The 20,874-nt window shown below is 43.4% G+C and overlaps 1 protein-coding gene across 1 annotated transcript in view; it reads left to right on the forward strand.

Moving 5' to 3' along the window:
• pparab (peroxisome proliferator-activated receptor alpha b) overlaps positions 1-16,780 on the forward strand; it is an 86,779-nt gene extending 69,999 nt beyond the window's left edge. The window contains exons 5-8 of the mRNA XM_080438514.1: positions 1,858-2,057; positions 10,948-11,157; positions 13,746-13,989; positions 15,970-16,780. Of these exons, the coding sequence (XP_080294640.1) occupies positions 1,858-2,057; positions 10,948-11,157; positions 13,746-13,989; positions 15,970-16,214 (899 nt within the window). The 3' untranslated portion in view covers positions 16,215-16,780. The remainder of the gene's footprint in view (positions 1-1,857; positions 2,058-10,947; positions 11,158-13,745; positions 13,990-15,969) is intronic.
• Positions 16,781-20,874: the final 4,094 nt, after the last annotated feature.

Consider the following 20,874-nt stretch of genomic DNA (forward strand, 5'->3'; position numbering starts at 1 on the left):
CACCATCCATATGGCCTCTCCTCTACTCCTACAAACCACCATCCATATGGCCTCTCCTCTACCCCTACAAACCACCATCCATATGGCCTCTCCTCTACTCCTACAAACCACCATCCATATGGCCTCTCCTCTACCCCTACAAACCACCATCCATATGGCCTCTCCTCTACTCCTACAAACCACCATCCATATGGCCTCTCCTCTACCCCTACAAACCACCATCCATATGGCCTCTCCTCTACCCCTACAAACCACCATCCATATGGCCTCTCCTCTACTCCTACAAACCACCATCCATATGGCCTCTCCTCTACTCCTACAAACCACCATCCATATGGCCTCTCCTCTACTCCTACAAACCACCGTCCATATGGCCTCTCCTCTACTCCTACAAACCACCATCCATATGGCCTCTCCTCTACTCCTACAAACCACCATCCATATGGCCTCTCCTCTACCCCTACAAACCACCATCCATATGGCCTCTCCTCTACTCCTACAAACCACCATCCATATGGCCTCTCCTCTACCCCTACAAACCACCATCCATCCATATGGCCTCTCCTCTACTCCTACAAACCACCATCCATATGGCCTCTCCTCTACTCCTACAAACCACCATCCATATGGCCTCTCCTCTACTCCTACAAACCACCGTCCATATGGCCTCTCCTCTACTCCTACAAACCACCATCCATATGGCCTCTCCTCTACTCCTACAAACCACCGTCCATATGGCCTCTCCTCTACTCCTACAAACCACCATCCATATGGCCTCTCCTTTACCCCTACAAACCACCATCCATATGGCCTCTCCTTTACCCCTACAAACCACCATCCATATGGCCTCTCCTCTACTCCTACAAACCACCATCCATATGGCCTCTCCTCTACTCCTACAAACCACCATCCATATGGCCTCTCCTCTACCCCTACAAACCACCATCCATATGGCCTCTCCTCTACTCCTACAAACCACCATCCATATGGCCTCTCCTCTACTCCTACAAACCACCATCCATATGGCCTCTCCTCTACTCCTACAAACCACCATCCATATGGCCTCTCCTCTACCCCTACAAACCACCATCCATATGGCCTCTCCTCTACTCCTACAAACCACCATCCATATGGCCTCTCCTCTACTCCTACAAACCACCATCCATATGGCCTCTCCTCTACTCCTACAAACCACCATCCATATGGCCTCTCCTCTACTCCTACAAACCACCATCCATATGGCCTCTCCTCTACCCCTACAAACCACCATCCATATGGCCTCTCCTCTACTCCTACAAACCACCATCCATATGGCCTCTCCTCTACTCCTACAAACCACCATCCATATGGCCTCTCCTCTACCCCTACAAACCACCATCCATATGGCCTCTCCTCTACCCCTACAAACCACCATCCATATGGCCTCTCCTCTACTCCTACAAACCACCATCCATATGGCCTCTCCTCTACCCCTACAAACCACCATCCATATGGCCTCTCCTCTACTCCTACAAACCACCATCCATATGGCCTCTCCTCTACTCCTACAAACCACCATCCATATGGCCTCTCCTCTACTCCTACAAACCACCATCCATATGGCCTCTCCTCTACTCCTCTCCTCTCCTCTACGCTTGTAGTAGATCTGCTATGTTTGCCAAAGTATAAAATAATGGTTTTAGCTCAAATCTAAAATGACAGATGTGTTCCTGGATTGAATGGGTTAAGCCGTTTGGCACTAAGGGCCGCACGCCAGAGGCCATAATGGCTCTTTGGAAGGGTCCTTGGCATGGAGATCTCCTCTCTACTCCTCCACTGTAAGGTAAACATGTGTTGATCTTCTCTCTCTCTCCACAGCCATCCGCTTCGGCCGGATGCCCCAGTCGGAGAAGCTGAAGCTGAAGGCGGAGATGGTGACGGGGGACCGGGACGTGGAGGACCCCCAGATGGCCGACCAGAAGACCCTGGCTCGGCAGATCTACGAGGCCTACCTCAAGAACTTCAACATGAACAAAGCCAAGGCCAGGACCATCCTCACTGGCAAGACCAGCACACCTGTAGGTCACCTAACCGAGTAATCAGTCTGTATGCATGCCTGTCTGTAGGTCACCTAACCGAGTAATCAGTCTGTACACATGCCTGTCTGTAGGTCACCTAACTGAGTAATCAGTCTGTACACATGCCTGTCTGTAGGTCACCTAACTGAGTAATCAGTCTGTACACATGCCTGTCTGTAGGTCACCTAACTGAGTAATCAGTCTGTACACATGCCTGTCTGTAGGTCACCTAACTGAGTAATCAGTCTGTACACATGCCTGTCTGTAGGTCACCTAACTGAGTAATCAGTCTGTACACATGCCTGTCTGTAGGTCACCTAACTGAGTACTGTCAGTCTGTACACATGCATGTCTGTAGGTCACCTAACTGAGTACTGTCAGTCTGTACACATGCATGTCTGTAGGTCACCTAACCGAGTAATCAGTCTGTACACATGCCTGTCTTTAGGTCACCTAACTGAGTACTGTCAGTCTGTACACATGCATGTGTACCGAATTGCGTGATTTTTGACAGAATGTGAAGGAGTAATAGCAAAAAAATAGTTTTCCAAAAGTCAGCCTCCTGGTGGCGCTCTTAAAGGCAGATGTGAAAAATGCATGGCAAAGGTTTTTCCTCCGTGCAGTTATAGTTAAAAATGCAAATCGGCCTGTTATAGCGCCACCATGAGGCTGATTTGAAAATTTTCAAGTGGCATTTCTTCCTCGGCCTAGTGGGAATGTGCGTGTGCAGTTTTATGGAAATGGCAAGCTGTGTTCATGATTTGAGGCAGTTTGTTCAAAACGGACCAATCCTGCAAACTTTGGAAGCCAACCTTAGCCAATGAGGATGGAATATGGGAAATCGGACAGATCCGGGTTGATCACATGACTATAGAGATACTGTGTACCGATTTGCATGACGTTTGGTTAAAAGCTGTAGGAGTAATGGGAAAAAATTGGTTTTGCACAAATCGGCCTCCTGGTGGCGCTATAACAGGCCCATGTGAAAAAGGGCAGAGGTTCTGAATTGGCATCCAGGGAGTGGGTGTGCACAGTTTCGCAGCGACTGGGCCAACGGTGCCGGAGATTAGCTGCTAACGGACGGACAGGACGGACACACGGACGGACGTACGGACGGACACACGGACGGACGTACGGACGGACAGGGGGTAAAACATACTCTCTCGCCATGCCTTTCGGCCTGGCGGAGACAATAACAATTTCATTAGGAAAAACTGGTTAAAAGGTTAAAAACTAATAATAATAAAAGGTAGGAAAGGGGGGATTAGAATTAGGGAATGCCAGTCTGAGAAGGTGGGTGTTGAGTGTGGGTTTTGTACCGTACGTGGCGAGGGTGGTGGGGGGGGCATCTTTGATGTGAGAGTTCCATAGGGAGGGAGGGAGGGGGGCCCTGTCACCCCCAGGTTGGTTTCCACCTTAGGGTTCAAGTGGTTATTAACAGTCATTTGTCAATGTGTCAATCTGTCACGGTTCAGAGGTTTACATCCCAGTTGTGTGTGTGTGTGTGTGTGTGTGTGTGTGTGTGTGTGTGTGTGTGTGTGTGTGTGTGTGTGTGTGTGTGTGTGTGTGTGTGTGTGTGTGTGTGTGTGTGTGTGTGTGTGTGTGTGTGTGTGTGTGTGTGTGTGTGTGTGTGTGTGTGTGTGTGCGCGCGCTAAGTGTGCCGGAGTGGCTTAAACCCGATGAACCCGACAGAACATTACAAGAGCTCAGGCTCGGTTTTACCGGCACAAAGAGGACGGTCCAAGTCACTGTGTGGTGTGGGTGGTTATGGTGTGGGTGGTGATGGTGTGGTGTGCAGGGTGTGGGTGATGGTGTGGTGTGCAGGGTGTGGGTGGTGATGGTGTGGTGTGCAGGGTGTGGGTGGTGATGCTGTGGGTGATGGTGTGGTGTGCAGGGTGTGGGTGGTGATGGTGTGGGTGATGGTGTGGGTGGTGATGGTGTGGGTGATGGTGTGGTGTGTGGGTGGTGATGCTGTGGGTGATGGTGTGGGTGGTGATGGTGTGGGTGATGGTGTGGTGATGGTGTGGGTGATGGTGTGGTGTGTGGGTGGTGATGGTGTGGGTGATGGTGTGGTGTGGGTGGTGATGGTGTGGGTGATGGTGTGGTGTGTGGGTGGTGATGGTGTGGGTGATGGTGTGGTGTGGGTGGTGATGGTGTGGGTGATGGGGTGGTGATGGGGTGGGTGATGGTGTGGTGTGTGGGTGGTGATGGTGTGGGTGATGAGCCAGACACTAGCTCAGCGTGTGTCTGTACCGTCCTTAACCCATCCAGACCGGGAACACATTTTTTTAGATTTATTTGGCTATTAAAAATAGCAGATATGTAGATCTGCTATTTTTTTTTAATCGTATATTTTTTTGCGAATCTTTGAATATATATATATATTTTTAAAAACATTTTCAACTCAAATCTTTGCTTCTGGGTGATTCTACAAAATGTCTTCTAACAAACAGTTTTTTGAAAAAAACGTATGTTGCTGTATCGGTGGTTCTCAAACCTTTTTCATGTCAAGGACCCCCAAAATTATATGCATTTGGCCGCGGACCCCCATCTTAAAATATTTAGTTCCACGGACCCCCAGAAGCAAAGATTTGAGTTAAAAATTTTCACTTAAAAAATATGTATATTCAAAGATTTGCACATATTTTCACGATTTTTCAAAAGTAGCAGATATACGAGCTATGAGCTTGTAGATCTGCTACTTTTTGAATAGCCCAAAGAAATGTTAACATGACACAGATGCGTTCCCGGTCTGAATGGGTTAATGTGCCACTTGTGTATTGCTTTGGACATTTGTAATGTTCTTGCCTTCTAGAACAGTTTCCTAACAGAAAGGATCAGAGGCTTCTCGTGCAACGCTAAAGTTTATCACCTCCCATTGGGGCCACTTTTTGTTTTTTTGGCTCGTCGTTGTTTTTGTTTTTTTGTCTTTTTGAAAGTGTGACGAAACGAATAAACCCAAATGTGTCTCATGTCTCAATGTGAGCTGGCAGCTGATGGCCTAAAAACAGAGCGCCGGGCGGCCAACACGATGACAGAAATATACTTGCTCAATATCAGTGGCACAAGCCAGCCAGCCTGCAAGCCGGACAAGGAATCATCTGTTTCTGTTGAAATGATATAAAGAAGCCACTGTGTTTCACCACTCCTCCTTTCCTTCCATCCCTCCATCTCTGTCCAGCCCCCCACCTCCCCGTCCAGCAGTGGAGAAGTACTCCAATATTCTACTTTAAGTAAAAGTATCAATACCAGAATACCAGCTCTGTTCCAAGTAACAGTCCTGCATTCCAAACATTAGTTGACTTTACTTAAAAGTAACAAAAGTAAAAGTGCTCACAGGTTTTTTTTCAAAGGTTTTCAAAATTGGTCAAAATAGCAGATCTATAAGCTCACAACGTGCCGTGATGCGACTCTTTGGGAGCTTGTAGATCTGCTAAATTTCAATAGCCGCAGTGTAAAATAGGGCCTAATTGGTTCATGTGTATGTTTTGCAATCATCTTAATCGGCAAAGTATGCTTGTAGTTGTAACCAAAGTTTTCAAAACATTGTAGTGGAGCAAAAAGTACAATATTTGCCTGTGAGATGTAGTGACGTAGAACTATTAAGCATTGAAACAAATTGACATTCTTAAGTAAAGTAAACGTAATTCAAATTTGTACTTAACCCATTAAGACCTGAAGCCCATTCTACAAATGTCTTCTAAATCCTAACAGTTTTCTGAAACACTTATGTTGCTATAATATCAGTGGTTCTCCAACTTTTTCATGTCAAGGACCCCCAAAATGATATGAACCCCCATCTCAAAATTGATTTGCACAAATCTTATTTTTGAATAGCCAAAGTAAATGAATGGTTAAAATGTAAAATGACAGATGCTTTCCTGGTCTTAATGGCTTAAGTACAGTACTTGAGTAAATATACTTAGTTTCCACTACTGCCTCCCTCCTTTTCCTCTGAAGTGTTTCCAGCTCCCTCTCATGGTGTGTGTCTGAACAGTGAACACATTGCCTCCTGGGTGGCATTAGGGTCCACAGCCCAGAGTCCTCTATAACACCCACACACCACACCATCACAGCCCAGAGTCCTCTGTCCAGAGCTGGGGAGACGGGTCAGAGAGGGACGGATCAGCTGTAATGTAATGTAGGTGTGAGACGGGTCAGAGAGGGACGGATCAGCTGTAATGTGATGTAATGTAGGTGTGAGACGGGTCAGAGAGAGACGGGTCAGCTGTAATGTAATGTAGGTGTGAGACGGGTCAGAGAGGGACGGGTCAGCTGAAGTACGACTCCCACGTTCAAAACTAGACCCCGGGCCGATGCCACATTTTTGGGTCCGATCCTGATTTTTGAGAGTCCTCGTGCCAAGCTCCCCCAAATTGACATATAGTTGGCCATGGACCAACATCTGAAAATGTATTTTGCCAGGGACCCCCAGAAGAGAAATGTATTAAAAAGAATTTAAAATGACTTTTTATTCAAAAATACTTTTAAGATCTTTTGAAAATGTTCAAAAATAGCAGATGTACAAGCTTGCAGCGCGGCACAAAGTGAGGCGCTGTGAGCTTGTATATCTGCTATTTTTGAATAGCCAAAATAATAGATTTAGCTGGCGATCCCCTGGAACCCCCTCAAGGACCCCTGGGGGTCCCCGGACCCCACTTTGAGAACCAATGCTATAGAGTCTAAAATGTGGGTCATATAGTGTATACTTATAGTATATAGACACCATTAAATGTTCTAATCAATTTGAAAAGCTTGATTTGATTTGAAGTTTCTATTCGAGGACATTGAACTAAATGCATACAAAGTATCTTTGATATCAAAGAAAGAGTTCCCACACTCTGTCTGGTTCAGGAACTTAAAGAAAACATTATTCAGGTTTGGGTCATAGACCTTCATCAGGACAAACATGGAAGACACAACAACCACCAGACATTTAAAGGCTACACCCGCAGTGTGTAGGTGTCAGTCATTCATGCAATATTTGAAAAGACAATCCTGTGTGTGTGTGTGTGTGTGTGTGTGTGTGTGTGTGTGTGTGTGTGTGTGTGTGTGTGTGTGTGTGTGTGTGTGTGTGTGTGTGTGTGTGTGTGTGTGTGTGTGTGTGTGTGTGTGTGTGTGTGTGTGTGTGTGTGTGTGTGTGTGTGTGTGTAAATACAACACATTTAACTAGGTCACTGGCATCAACACTGAAAGGGAAACATGGCTCTGAATAACATTGATGACAATAAATCATCCCAACAGTCAGTTCATCATTGAAGCCTTTGGGGGCCAATGTTTGTAGTGTGAATTTATCCAGAGAACATTTTCACTGGCTTTATACCGCCTGTCCCTGCAGATTATGTCCATAAACATGCTCCACACAGATGACGTTCCAACTTGCATCTTCCCGGTGGCTTTTGTTGGCATTGCACCTGCTAAAAACCCTCCATGGTCTTCATCTTCAGCAGCAGTGCAGTGCGCTTGAGATTGGCTGACTTTCAATCAGCTGTTAACGTTAAACGAGGCTCATTCAATATGCGAGAACAGAAGATATGGATTGGGGTAAAGTGGTGATAATATGATGACACCTGCAAAGTATCTGACAATAATAAGTCACAATACCAGCTTTGATGAGGCTGTATTGCTTTGTTTAAAAAATATACGTTTTTCTTAATTTTCTGAAAAAATTATATATATTTTTTTCATTTCCTGAAAAATGAACATTTTGGAGTTTGGAGCTGGTTTCTGCCCGACAGCAGAGATATGTAAATGAACTAGAAGCTAAAGCTGTCCAAAAACAGTACAATGCAGTATCAGCCTCTGAGATGTAGTGGAATAGAAGTATAATAAGAGTATAAAAAAATGGAAATACTCAAGTGAAGTAAATTTAATGTTGAGTGAGTACACAATTGTACTCAAATACAGTACTTGACTAAATGTACTTTGTTACTTTCCACTACTCGTTGAAAGTACTCCACAGTATGTGAGTACTCCTCCCTCACAGTGAATTTAGGATTACATTCCGTCCTTATGATCAACTTTGGGGCTTTTGTTTCTTTGGCTGTAACTGTAAGTTATTAAGCGCTGTCCACCGCCCACCCTGCTCAGACAACAGTCTTACTGTTCCCTCTCTCTGTGACCTGATGTCTCTCTACCATGTGTCTGTCACTCAGCGTGTGGCATTACGCTCATTCTCAGATATCAGTCAGTTTCCTTTGAGCTGTACGTACGTACGGAGCTCATCTGTTATTTGAGCTGTACGTACGGAGCTCATCTGTTATTCAAATCAAAATATATATATTCGGGAGAAGAAGCACCGGATCATGGGAGCCATCCCGATAACAAAAACTTTCAGGTTTACAGGTTTTCCTGTATGCTACGGTATTTATGCGAGAAAATGATTAAAAGCACTTGCTGAGAAAGTGGAAAAGCGATAGATCAGAAGGAACCACTTAAAGGAGTAGTTCAGATAATAATAAAGACCCTAATGTATCCGGTAGGAGACACAAAGAGTCTCCTTTGTGTCTCCTACCGCATACATTAGCGTCTTTATTATCATCAAATTATTGGCTTAGGAATGCGACAAGAACCCCAAAAATCTCCATGAATTCAATGCTTCATGGGGTGTGTAATTGATAGAAAATACTTAGTTTTTCGGGGGATGAACTACTCCTTTAAGCTTCCCTATATATGTCATAATAGGCAAACATTCTGCAACGATAGGCGATCATTCAGCAAAAAAAAAAAGATCTACGAGCTCACTCTGCAAAGAGATTTGGTGTAGAGGGGGAAAAGAGGATTTGCGCTGAGGAAGACCGATCAGGTCGAAACGCGTCCGGTGCTTTTCTGGGTGAGGCAGACACATCAATGAAAAGCCGTTTAATGAGTGCTGGCTGTTTTCCTTGTTTTCAAAAAAGGAGGGGACCAAATACAGACCCCTGGGGGACCCCGGCCAAGGCAATCGAACAATCCACAGAATGCTCCCACGTGCGTAACGTAGTGGTTTCCAGTTTGATTCACATACGTAACGTAGTGGTTTCCAGTTTGATTCACATACGTAACGTAGTGGTTTCCAGTATGATTCACATACGTAACGTAGTGGTTTCCAGTTTGATTCACATATGTAACGTAGTGGTTTCCAGTATGATTCACATACGTAACGTAGTGGTTTCCAGTTTGATTCACATACGTAACGTAGTGGTTTCCAGTTTGATTCACATACGTAACGTAGTGGTTTCCAGTATGATTCACATACGTAACGTAGTGGTTTCCAGTATGATTCACATACGTAACGTAGTGGTTTCCAGTATGATTCAGAGAAGTGGTTTGATGTGCAGCAGCAGCTGTTGTCTTCAGTGCTGTGGGAACGCTCCCAGATGAAACCCTCTTTAGCTCAGTGTTGACCTACAGGCCAAACAGGCCTATCCCAGGCTTACTTTTATATGATACTATATGGCAGGCTTTCTAATATAATCGTCTTTATGGGGAGTTTAGTTTTTTATATCTTGGTTTCAATAGAGGTTTAACTATGATTGGGAACATGGTTTGAAGTGGACTTATCATTTTTTGGTCTTGTGTTGGTAGGAAATAGGAATGTTTTGAAGCCCCCACTTAGCTCCTGAAGGGAAAACTAGTTCTTTGTGCCCCATAAATTTCTCTTTGACAGTTGTGCTGCTAGCTCATTCACTAACCTATAAAATACCTTCATAGTTGGCGTCTGTGTAGAATCCTAAGTGTTTTCTGTGCCTATGTATAATATACGCCACAGATACTCTACGAATACATAAGTCCAGTTTGTTTTGACTTGCTTTTAACGTCAGATAATCTTCTAACATGTTGACCAAGTTTCTGTATTAAATATTACATTTTCTAATACATTTAGTTAAATCATTTGGCCTCTAAGGCCTTTCCAGTGTTAAAGGTAGTGTAATTGATTATTATATATATTATATAAAAAGGTTAAAGCTCTATATGCTGATAATAGGGTGTTAGTTCATTAACAGAGCTCTGCTCATCTCTCCAGCTCTTTAATAAACAGAAAATACATTTTCAGGTGGGTTGCCAATTTCAGCCAAACTTGTTTTATATTGTATCCTGTATGAGTTCTCTCTCCTGATTGGATACAATTGTTATCCCAACCTGAAAATGTATTTTCCTCCTTATTAAAGAGCCGGAGAGACGCCTGCTATTGAACAAACACTAGCAGTGATTATTATCACAATAGATAAGAGATATTTAACACTTACTTTTTTAACAAAGAAATATCACTTACTGCACCTTTTTAAATATTCTCTTCTCATACAGTTAGGGAAATAAGTTAGTCTAAGGCCCATTCATTGTTAAGAATGCTACTTTATACCTAGTAAAGGATAGTGTAGTCATACTGATCAGTCATTGAACACGTTTATGTCAATGAATATCAAATGTGATCCTTGAAATGAAAAAGGTTTGAGAATCAGTGTCTTAACCCATTAAGACCTGGAACTGTGTCATTTTTTGATTTGAGCTAAAAAAGCATTATTTTACACTTTGGGCTATTCAAAAATAGCAGATATACAAGCTCATAGCGCGGCACCGAGTGCCGCGCTATGAACTTGTAGATCTGCTATTTTTGAAAAATCGTGAAAATGTGTGAAAATATTTGAATATAAATGTTTTTAAAGCGAACATTTTTAACTCTATTCTTTGCTTCTGGGGGTCCCTGGAACAAAATATTTTGATGGCGGTCCGCGGCCAAATACATATAATTTTGGGGGTCCTTGACATGAAAAAGATTGAGCACCACTGACATAGAAACATACGTTTTTCAGAAAACTGTTGGGATTTAGGAGACATGTAGAATCAGCTTCAGGTCTTAATGGGTTAAAGCATAATATCCCCCCCCCCCCCCCCCCCCCTTGTCCTCCAGCCTTTTGTCATCCATGACATGGAGACCCTCCAGCTGGCAGAGCAGACCCTGGTGGCCAAGATGGTGGGCAGCGCGGGGGTCCTGAAGGACCGCGAGGCGGAGGTCCGGATCTTCCACTGCTGCCAGTGTACCTCTGTGGAGACGGTCACCGAGCTCACAGAGTTTGCCAAGTCCGTCCCGGGCTTCTCTGGTCTGGACCTCAACGACCAGGTAGGACCTAGACACCTCATTGGTCCATAGATATAGAAACCTAGATACCTCATTGGTCCATAGATATAGAAACCTAGATACCTCATTGGACCATAGATATAGAAACCTTGATACCTCATTGGACCATAGATATAGAAACCTTGATACCTCATTGGACCATAGATATAGAAACCTAGATACCTCATTGGTCCATAGATATAGAAACCTTGATACCTCATTGGACCATAGATATAGAAACCTAGATACCTCATTGGTCCATAGATATAGAAACCTAGACACCTCATTGGTCCATAGATATAGAAACCTAGATACCTCATTGGTCCATAGATATAGAAACCTAGATACCTCATTGGACCATAGATATAGAAACCTAGATACCTCATTGGTCCATAGATATAGAAACCTTGATACCTCATTGGTCCATAGATATAGAAACCTAGATACCTCATTGGTCCATAGATATAGAAACCTAGATACCTCATTGGACCATAGATATAGAAACCTAGATACCTCATTGGACCATAGATATAGAAACCTAGACACCTCATTGGACCATAGATATAGAAACCTAGATACCTCATTGGACCATAGATATAGAAACCTAGATACCTCATTGGACCATAGATATAGAAACCTAGATACCTCATTGGACCATAGATATAGAAACCTAGATACCTCATTGGACCATAGATATAGAAACCTAGACACCTCATTGGACCATAGATATAGAAACCTAGATACCTCATTGGCCCATAGATATAGAAACCTAGATACCTCATTGGACCATAGATATAGAAACCTAGACACCTCATTGGACCATAGATATAGAAACCTAGATACCTCATTGGCCCATAGATATAGAAACCTAGACACCTCATTGGACCATAGATATAGAAACCTAGATACCTCATTGGACCATAGATATATAAACCTAGATACCTCATTGGTCCATAGATATAGAAACCTAGATACCTCATTGGTCCATAGATATAGAAACCTAGACACCTCATTGGACCATAGATATAGAAACCTAGACACCTCATTGGACCATAGATATAGAAACCTAGATACCTCATTGGCCCATAGATATAGAAACCTAGACACCTCATTGGACCATAGATATATAAACCTAGATACCTCATTGGTCCATAGATATAGAAACCTAGATACCTCATTGGTCCATAGATATAGAAACCTAGACACCTCATTGGACCATAGATATAGAAACCTAGATACCTCATTGGACCATAGATATAGAAACCTAGATACCTCATTGGCCTCTGCAGTTCATTGGCGCGACCTGTATCTCGGTGCCATTTTAGAGAAGCCAAGCTTCCTGACTACTGGCCAATCACAGCGTGTCTTTTCCGGGACTTGTCAGAATCTAGTTGTGTAAAAATATCCAGTTATATTTTTATGTCGACATGACTCATAGACCATATGGATCAGACCGTCAACAACCCCGCCCCTTTTTGGGTGTATGCTCCGCCCACTTGTAACCCAATGCTATTTTAAATAAATTAACTTACTGTATATAATTTGACGAGATGACGACACTATTAAATATTTGTTTTCCCCCGAAATATTTTTTTTTTGCTAACAAGTTGGAAATATTTGGAGCATTCCCACTAAGTTGATAATGTTTTGATACTAAGTTGATAATGTTTTGATAAGTATTCGTTGAGAACAAGAGCTTTGTTTAACACATTCAATCTGGGAACGCATCTACAAATGTCTTCTAAACAGTTTTCTGAAAACCGTATGTTGGTAAAACACCTCATGATTATACCTCTAAATATGATCATAATCATATAATATCATGATTATACCTCTAAATATGATCATAATCATATAATATCATGATTATACCTCTAAATATGATCATAATCATATAATATCAGTGGTTCTCAAACTCTTTCATGTCAAGGACCCCCAAAATGATATGTATTTGGTCGTGGACCTCCATCTCAAAATGTTTTTTTCCAGGGACCCCCATCTCAAAGTATTTAGTTCCAGGGACCCCCCCAGGGACCCCCCAGAAGCAAAGATTTGAGTTACAAATGTTCGCTTTAAAAATATATATATTCAAAGATTTGCACAAATGTTCATGATTTTTCAAAAATGGCAGATCTACAAGCTCATAATGCGGCACTCGGTGCCGCATTATGAGCTTGTAGATTTGCTATTTTTGAATAGCCAAAGTATAAAATAATGGCTATAGCTCAAATCTAAAATGAATCTAAAATGAGGTTTCTGGATTGAAGTCAGATGACTTCTGCAGTCCTCATGATTATACCTCTAAATATGATCATAATTCTGCAGTCCTCATGATTATACCTCTAAATATGATCATAATTCTGCAGTCCTCATGATTATACCTCTAAATATGATCATAATTCTGCAGTCCTCATGATTATACCTCTAAATATGATCATAATTCTGCAGTCCTCATGATTATACCTCTAAATATGATCATAATTCTGCAGTCCTCATGATTATACCTCTAAATATGATCATAATTCTGCAGTCCGGCATCGATAAGCAGAGAGCAAAAATCCTAACGGTAACCCATCCCTATACGACCCCAGGTGACCCTGCTGAAGTACGGCGTGTACGAGGCTCTGTTCGCCATGCTGGCGTCGTGCATGAACAAGGACGGCCTGCTGGTGGCGTACGGCTCCGGCTTCATCACCCGTGAGTTCCTGAAGAGCCTGCGGCGGCCCTTCAGCGACATGATGGAGCCCAAGTTCCAGTTCGCCATGAAGTTCAACGCCCTGGAGCTGGACGACAGCGACCTGGCTCTGTTTGTGGCGGCCATCATCTGCTGTGGAGGTACAGTAGTGATGATGATGATGATGATGATGATAATAAGAGTAATATGATGGAGATATTAATTAGTATGCGTGTAGGACAGTGGCTTTGTTTGTGGCAGCCATCTTCTGTTGTGGTGGTACAGGATGAGTGCAGGAGATATATGGGAAACTGACGACCTTCACTTAATGCGGCCCACAGGTTAATATTGGAATACTGATATATTATTGATCTTCCAATTCTAAACATGCAATCATGACGCACTTTAATTACTTCAGTCTTTATTATTAGTTTAAGGACTTTTTTGTGTCCAATGTATTTGCATTTAAGTTCATAAAGTTAACTTAAGTATAACTAAATGCATTTGATATTAAATCCAAATTTTACTTTTCAGGATTCCAAAAAAGAATTCAGGATTCCAATTCCAAAATAGCAAAAATAGCAGATCTACAAGCTCAAAACGCAGATCAGCAATTTTTGCTACTTTTGTGTGACATACTAGAATGACGAAGTACAGCGTTAATTTACGAAAAAAGTTCAGAGGTTTAGAGGTTTCTGCCCGACACTGACTCATGTGTCTCAATGGTGGGCAGCTCAGAAACATCATCAATGGGGGATTCTAAGCTAATTAAAAAGGACTTTTTGGAGCAGTGCTGGTTTTGGTTCAGAACACCTTCTGTGCATCTCAGGCAGGAAGTGACTTATGTCTGAAACACAACAAAAGAGTTACTTAGACTTTTCTCTCTTATGCAGTCTGTCTGCCATGTGTTTTAGTTGAGTTTTTTGAATGTATATAGGCTACGGTATATATATATTTTAGCATTAATTTACGAAGAAAACTGAAAAAATGTACACATGGAGATAAAAGGTTTCTGCCCGACAGCAACGAAATTGAACCTTCTTCTCATCATTTTAACGTTGTGCTCTCCTCTCTCTCCTCTCTCTCCTCTCTCTCCTCTCTCCTCTCTCCTCTCTCTCCTGTCTCCTCTCTCCTCTCTCTCCTCTCTCTCCTCTCTCTCCTGTCTCCTCTCTCTCCTCTCTCTCCTCTCTCTCCCTCTCTCTCATCTCCTCTCTCTCCTCTCTCCTCTCCTCTCCTCTCCTCTCCTCTCTCTCCTCTCTCTCCTCTCTCTCCTCTCTCCTCTCTCCTCTCTCTCCTGTCTCCTCTCTCCTCTCTCTCCTCTCTCTCCTCTCTCCTCTCTCCTCTCTCTCCTGTCTCCTCTCTCTCCTCTCTCTCCTCTCTCTCCTCTCTCTCCTCTCTCTCTCTCCTCTCTCTCCTCTCCTCTCCTCTCCTCTCCTCTCCTCTCCTCTCCTCTCTCTCCTCTCTCCTCTCTCTCCTCTCTCTCCTCTCTCTCCTCTCCTCTCCTCTCCTCTCTCTCCTCTCCTCTCCTCTCTCTCCTCTCCTCTCTCTCCTCTCTCCTCTCTCTCCTCTCTTCTCCTCTCTCCTCTCTCCTCTCTCTCCTCTCTCTCCTCTCTCCTCTCTCTCCTCTCTCTCCTCTCTCCTCTCTCTCCTCTCCTCTCCTCTCTCTCCTCTCCTCTCCTCTCCTCTCCTCTCCTCTCCTCTCCTCTCCTCTCCTCTCCTCTCCTCTCCTCTCCTCTCTCTTCTCTCCTCTCCTCTCTCTCCTCTCTCTCCTCTCTCCTCTCTCTCTCCTCTCTCTCCTCTCTCTCCTCTCCTCTCTCTCCTCTCTCCTCTCCTCTCTCTCCTCTCTCTCCTCTCTCTCCTCTCTCCTCTCTCTCCTCTCTCCTCTCTCTCCTCTCTCCTCTCTCTCCTCTCCTCTCCTCTCTCTCCTCTCCTCTCCTCTCCTCTCCTCTCCTCTCCTCTCCTCTCCTCCTCCTCTCCTCTCCTCTCCTCTCCTCTCTCTCCTCTCTCTCCTCTCTCCTCTCTCTCTCCTCTCTCTCCTCTCTCTCCTCTCCTCTCTCTCCTCTCTCCTCTCCTCTCTCTCCTCTCTCTCCTCTCTCTCCTCTCTCCTCTCCTCTCCTCTCCTCTCTCTCCTCTCTCCTCAGACCGTCCAGGGCTGGTGAACGTGCCCCACATCGAGGTCATGCAGGAGAACATCGTCCAGGTGCTGCGGCTCCACCTGCTGGCCAACCACCCGGACGACGCCTTCCTCTTCCCCAAGCTGCTGCAGAAGCTGGCCGACCTGCGGCAGCTGGTCACCGAGCACGCCCAGCTGGTGCAGGAGATCAAGAAGACGGAGGACACCTCGCTGCACCCCCTCCTGCAGGAGATCTACAGAGACATGTACTGAAAGAGGAGGAGACCCCCTTCTCCTTTTAGCAAAAAAAACCCTACGATGGATTCTAGCGGTCAAAAAGTACACGTAGTAAGATATGTCTCGCCATAAGTAACGTAGTTACGTATTACGTATCGTCGCTGACGGGCGTAAATTAGCGTCCTGCTTGATCATACTACAGCGTCACACACAAGCATCAAAAGTAGCAGATCTACAAGCTCGAAACGTGGCACGAAGTGACGTGTTTCGAGCTTGTAGATCTGATACTTTTGACGCTTTTGAATTTGAATCCTGAAAAGTAACAGGTTTGGACATATGCGGTTTCCACCCGACGGAGACGATATTCAATCAATGTTAAATCTTGAGTCGTGGTTATGAAATGAACAGCAAAATGAGAATATTTCATGATTTACATTGATTGAATGCCCTCTTATAATGAATAACAAATTAAAACGTTTTGTGATTTCCATTGAACACGTATGTATATGTAATATGTGAGCAGGAACAATGTTACTTATGGTGAGACATAGCTTACTGTACGTTCCTTTTGACCGCTAGTATCCACATGTACGAGGAGGAGGAGGAGGAGGAGGAGGAGGAGGAGGAGGAGGAGGAGGCCCCGAGGAGGAGAGGCGTTCCTCCAACTTCGCCTCCAAACACAAACAAAACAACCTTTTCGTCAGGGAAGTCGCCGGGGACGGATGAAGAGTCCTCCGTGTAAAGCTTGGGTTGAACCACTTCAGCGGGAAAGAGTTTTGCTTTGATTCGTTGTCAGAAGAAGAACGAGAGCTCTTTTTATATCCATCCCCCCCCCCCCCCATCGAGAGGAGAGGCGGGATTGTTCTCTCGACACAACGAGGCCTGATTTATGCTTGGATGCGCCGAAGCTTCGCAGCACCGAAGCTCGTACTTACGTCGCGAACGAGGCTACTACGTTTGAACGAGGCTAAATCTCCACTCCATCACATGGACCTAAACGCAGGACAAGTCATGTTCGTATAGAGGTTGATGTACAGATGATTAAGACGAGCCTCTGGCCACGCAACGTGGATCAAATAACTGAAACGCTAATCAGAATCCTTCAAGTAGCCTCCTTGTTCTTTGTACCTACGCTACATCCATTGCCCTTACCTTTATATCCAATGCCCTAAAATGAGGAAAAAAAACGAGACTTAAACCAGAGTCGCCACTCACTCCAGCAAAAGCAGTATGTTTTGAAGATATTACTTTTTTGTACCGAACTCGAGGGGTGAGGAGGAGGAGAGCAAAGAGCCATAATAATAATATGTACCTACAGTACACCCATCACCCAAGTGACTTTCAGTGCCGGCGACAGATTTCAGAAAGCAGCTGGTGCTTGTTTCAGAGCAAGGCAGCTTGTCCCCCTCCATGGCTGTGTTCTCTCACCCATTCCCAGCTCATCTTCTGTCCCACATCAGTGGGTGATGATGGTGAACTGTTTTTGTTTTTGTTTTGTTTTTTATTACTATTCACTAGTCCACCACCAACACCAGTTCTCACTTTTTACACGTAGGTTTTCACCAGGCTTTTGACCTAAACGAGTTATGATATTTTTAAGGTACATTGAAGCCGTAACCTACAGTATAGTACGCGTGGGTGTTGAAGTATTTGTTGTAACATTACTGTCGTCTCATATTACAAAAACCCAGCCAAACTTGAAACAGGGAACCTAGCATGCAGTACGTTATCCTTCATTTAAGTTCATTTATAAAGTTCTATTAATGTCAGCAACTTTCTCTACTTTTAAGTAAGTAATAGCAATAGTATCCCGCACTCTCTAGAACAAAGCTGCAAAAAAAAATAATAGTTTTCTATGAGATTTGATGTCATTCAAGACTTGGGGACCCCCGTGGGCAGAGATTCACTGTGTAACTGAATGCACAACAATGCAAAACACTGAAGCACAAGAGTGCTTACGAGATATATGAGACTATATTTTATACTGGAAATCCGTTAAAAAGAAAATGCCTTTTTATTCAGAAAACACATAACGCATCATGTGTGGCACTCCATCCTGTCGTTGTGTGTTCTGGCATTCAAAGGGCTAAAGCATCAAACTAAACATTGCGTTACAATCTTAGTACAAGCAGACAGTGTGGCCCCCTATTCCTCAAAGTGACATATCTATACGTTCTGTGTCTTTCTATCTTATCTACCTGTTTATATATACAGTCAATGCAGTTAAACTCACACTGTCTGCCTCTCATGATCCTTACTCACTCTGCCTGCCACAGTGCCTTTATATGGGCTGTCATTGGTATCGGTTTGACCACTTAAACCCTACATAATAGTTGACCGGAGTCCCCCAGGGGTCTATACAAGCCCCCCCCCCTCCTTTTGTTTTCGCTCTACACTAAATATCTTTGCCGAAAATAGACAAACTGTTTGGCTATTTCCGCCAAATGTCCGCCCGAGAATATGGACGACAGGGTTCATGTCGGTACACTATAGTTCTGATGTTTTAGGGGTATTCTCTGCACAAACTTTTTAATAGAAGATAGAAAACAAAAACAAACAAAAAAACGATCGCTGTCACTGTTTTCAGACACACTTTTGAATGGTTATTGATTGATATTGTCGTGGCTTGTTTTTCATCACTAGTCACCTTTCACTTGGAGAAGTTTCTACATTTTGTCTTGAAGGTTTCCCTAAAAATGGCTTGTTGGAGCCGGAACAGTTCCTTGTTGAACCAGAGGGGGGCGTGTGATACCATCTGATCAGTTCAGAATAGAGAGCTACACTGAACCCACATTTACCAGCTGAATAGGAGCTTTTCAAGCAATGTAAAGCCTGATTTATACTTGCTGAAAATAGCCAATACAAGCTCACAACGCGTGGGGGAATGTGACGCCTTGTGAGCTTATATATCGGTTATTTTCGTAGCATAAATTAGGCATAACAGAGAAGGACATATTCCATGTTGATAATGTAAAGGTCATGGGTTGGGCCAGAGCAGAGCTATGGAGAGACAGAGTTACGTCACACTATACTACGGTGGTTCTCCATAACTCTGAGAGTGTACAAATGGAACCAAATTGGTTCCATGTGTACACTCTCAGAGTTACAGACCTGTAAGGGTCCATTTGGTTCCATTTGTACACTCTCAGAGTTACAGACCTGTAAGGGTCCATTTGGTTCCATGTGTACACTCTCAGAGTTACAGACCTGTAAGGGTCCATTTGGTACGCCCTCAAGGAACCCGAACCACTTTGAGAACCAATGCTCTACTAGACACTAGACCTCTGTTGTAAATGAAGAATATTCATATCATATTCAATAGTTAGTCATTTATTGCCAAAAAACATTGCACAGTTTGTTTTTGTTTTTTTCTTTTCAGTGTGCTCAGAGATAACAACAAGAACAAGAACAATGTGAAAGTAACGTTTGCCATGTGGAAACCAATGGTTCCAAACACTACTGTATATTACACACAGTAATTCCAAACATTGAATCCTCATAATGGCTTGTTGTTGACGACGCATTAAACCCAGCGTGACCACATGTATGGAGGCCAGATCAAAGAGTGTGAGGTAACTCTCTCCTTCAGTGGGATCTGAGGCTAAAGAGCTTCATAGTGAATAGTTTGCCACTATAGTGTTCATGTGACCAGCAGTTACTGAAGCTCGCCACTACCTGTGCAATGCAAAAACAATCCACTTAAGCCATCGCCAAGTCAAGCCAGTGTAAAAACGATTCACTCTCCAATGTGAAAGGTCTAGTTATGAAGACAACAAGGACAACTAACTAACCAGTCATTTCAAATTGGTTAACCACTTAAACCCTATATGGCTGACCGGAGTCCCTCACGGCTCTATACTAGGTTTTCTGTTATTGTGGGGAAAGCTTTTGCTAAAAATAGCCGATCGACAAGCTCACAATGTGTCGCAACGCGGCGCGTCGTCAGCTTGTCAATCTGGGCTTTAAGTGGTTAAAACAATGACCAATCGTCGCGTTGTACTGTATATTTCTGATCATAAATGTACATAAAACGGAAATGCCCTCTTACAGAGGATATAATAAAATGTGCATGTCTGATATTGTAGCTACCGGGCTAACTAATATATTACGTGAATCTGTGAGGGAATGCTTTTTATCATTTTGCTTATCTTACCAAAATCTCTAATTTCATGAATTAATAACAATTTGGTGGCGTGTAATATAGGACCTAGTCTCTGTATAAACAGATTGTACATATAGCTGAACCGATCATATTGACTGCTCGCCCCTACTACGTTTAACCCTGGCGTATACAAGGTACTAATGCTGATCAACATTTTGTATTCTTTTTGTTCGGTAAATAATGTGTCTCAAAGTTTGAAATTGTACAGTAAATATAGATACAGTAATGTATGTTCGTTTTTTGCTCAAGCACGGCAAAATTGTGTTATAATTTCCTTGGATGATATTTTTATACTAAAGAAGCTTAAAAAAAGTATATTATTTAGTGCTAGATGTGATAATGGTTTATTTGGAAATAACACAGTTGAAAAAGTGCAATGTAAATAGACTGGTGGGTGAATATGGTAACTGGTGATCTGAATATATATACGTATGAGTGTCCGCAGAACTAAAATCCTATCAGGGACATTCCTTTTGTTAATTCCCTACTCGAGAAAGAGAGAGAGAGAGAAATAATCTTGTTGGCCACGTAATG

This window comes from Gymnoscopelus braueri, assembly GCF_963280865.1.
Source record: "Gymnoscopelus braueri genome assembly, chromosome: 9".
Classification (NCBI taxonomy): Eukaryota; Metazoa; Chordata; class Actinopteri; order Myctophiformes; family Myctophidae; genus Gymnoscopelus; species Gymnoscopelus braueri.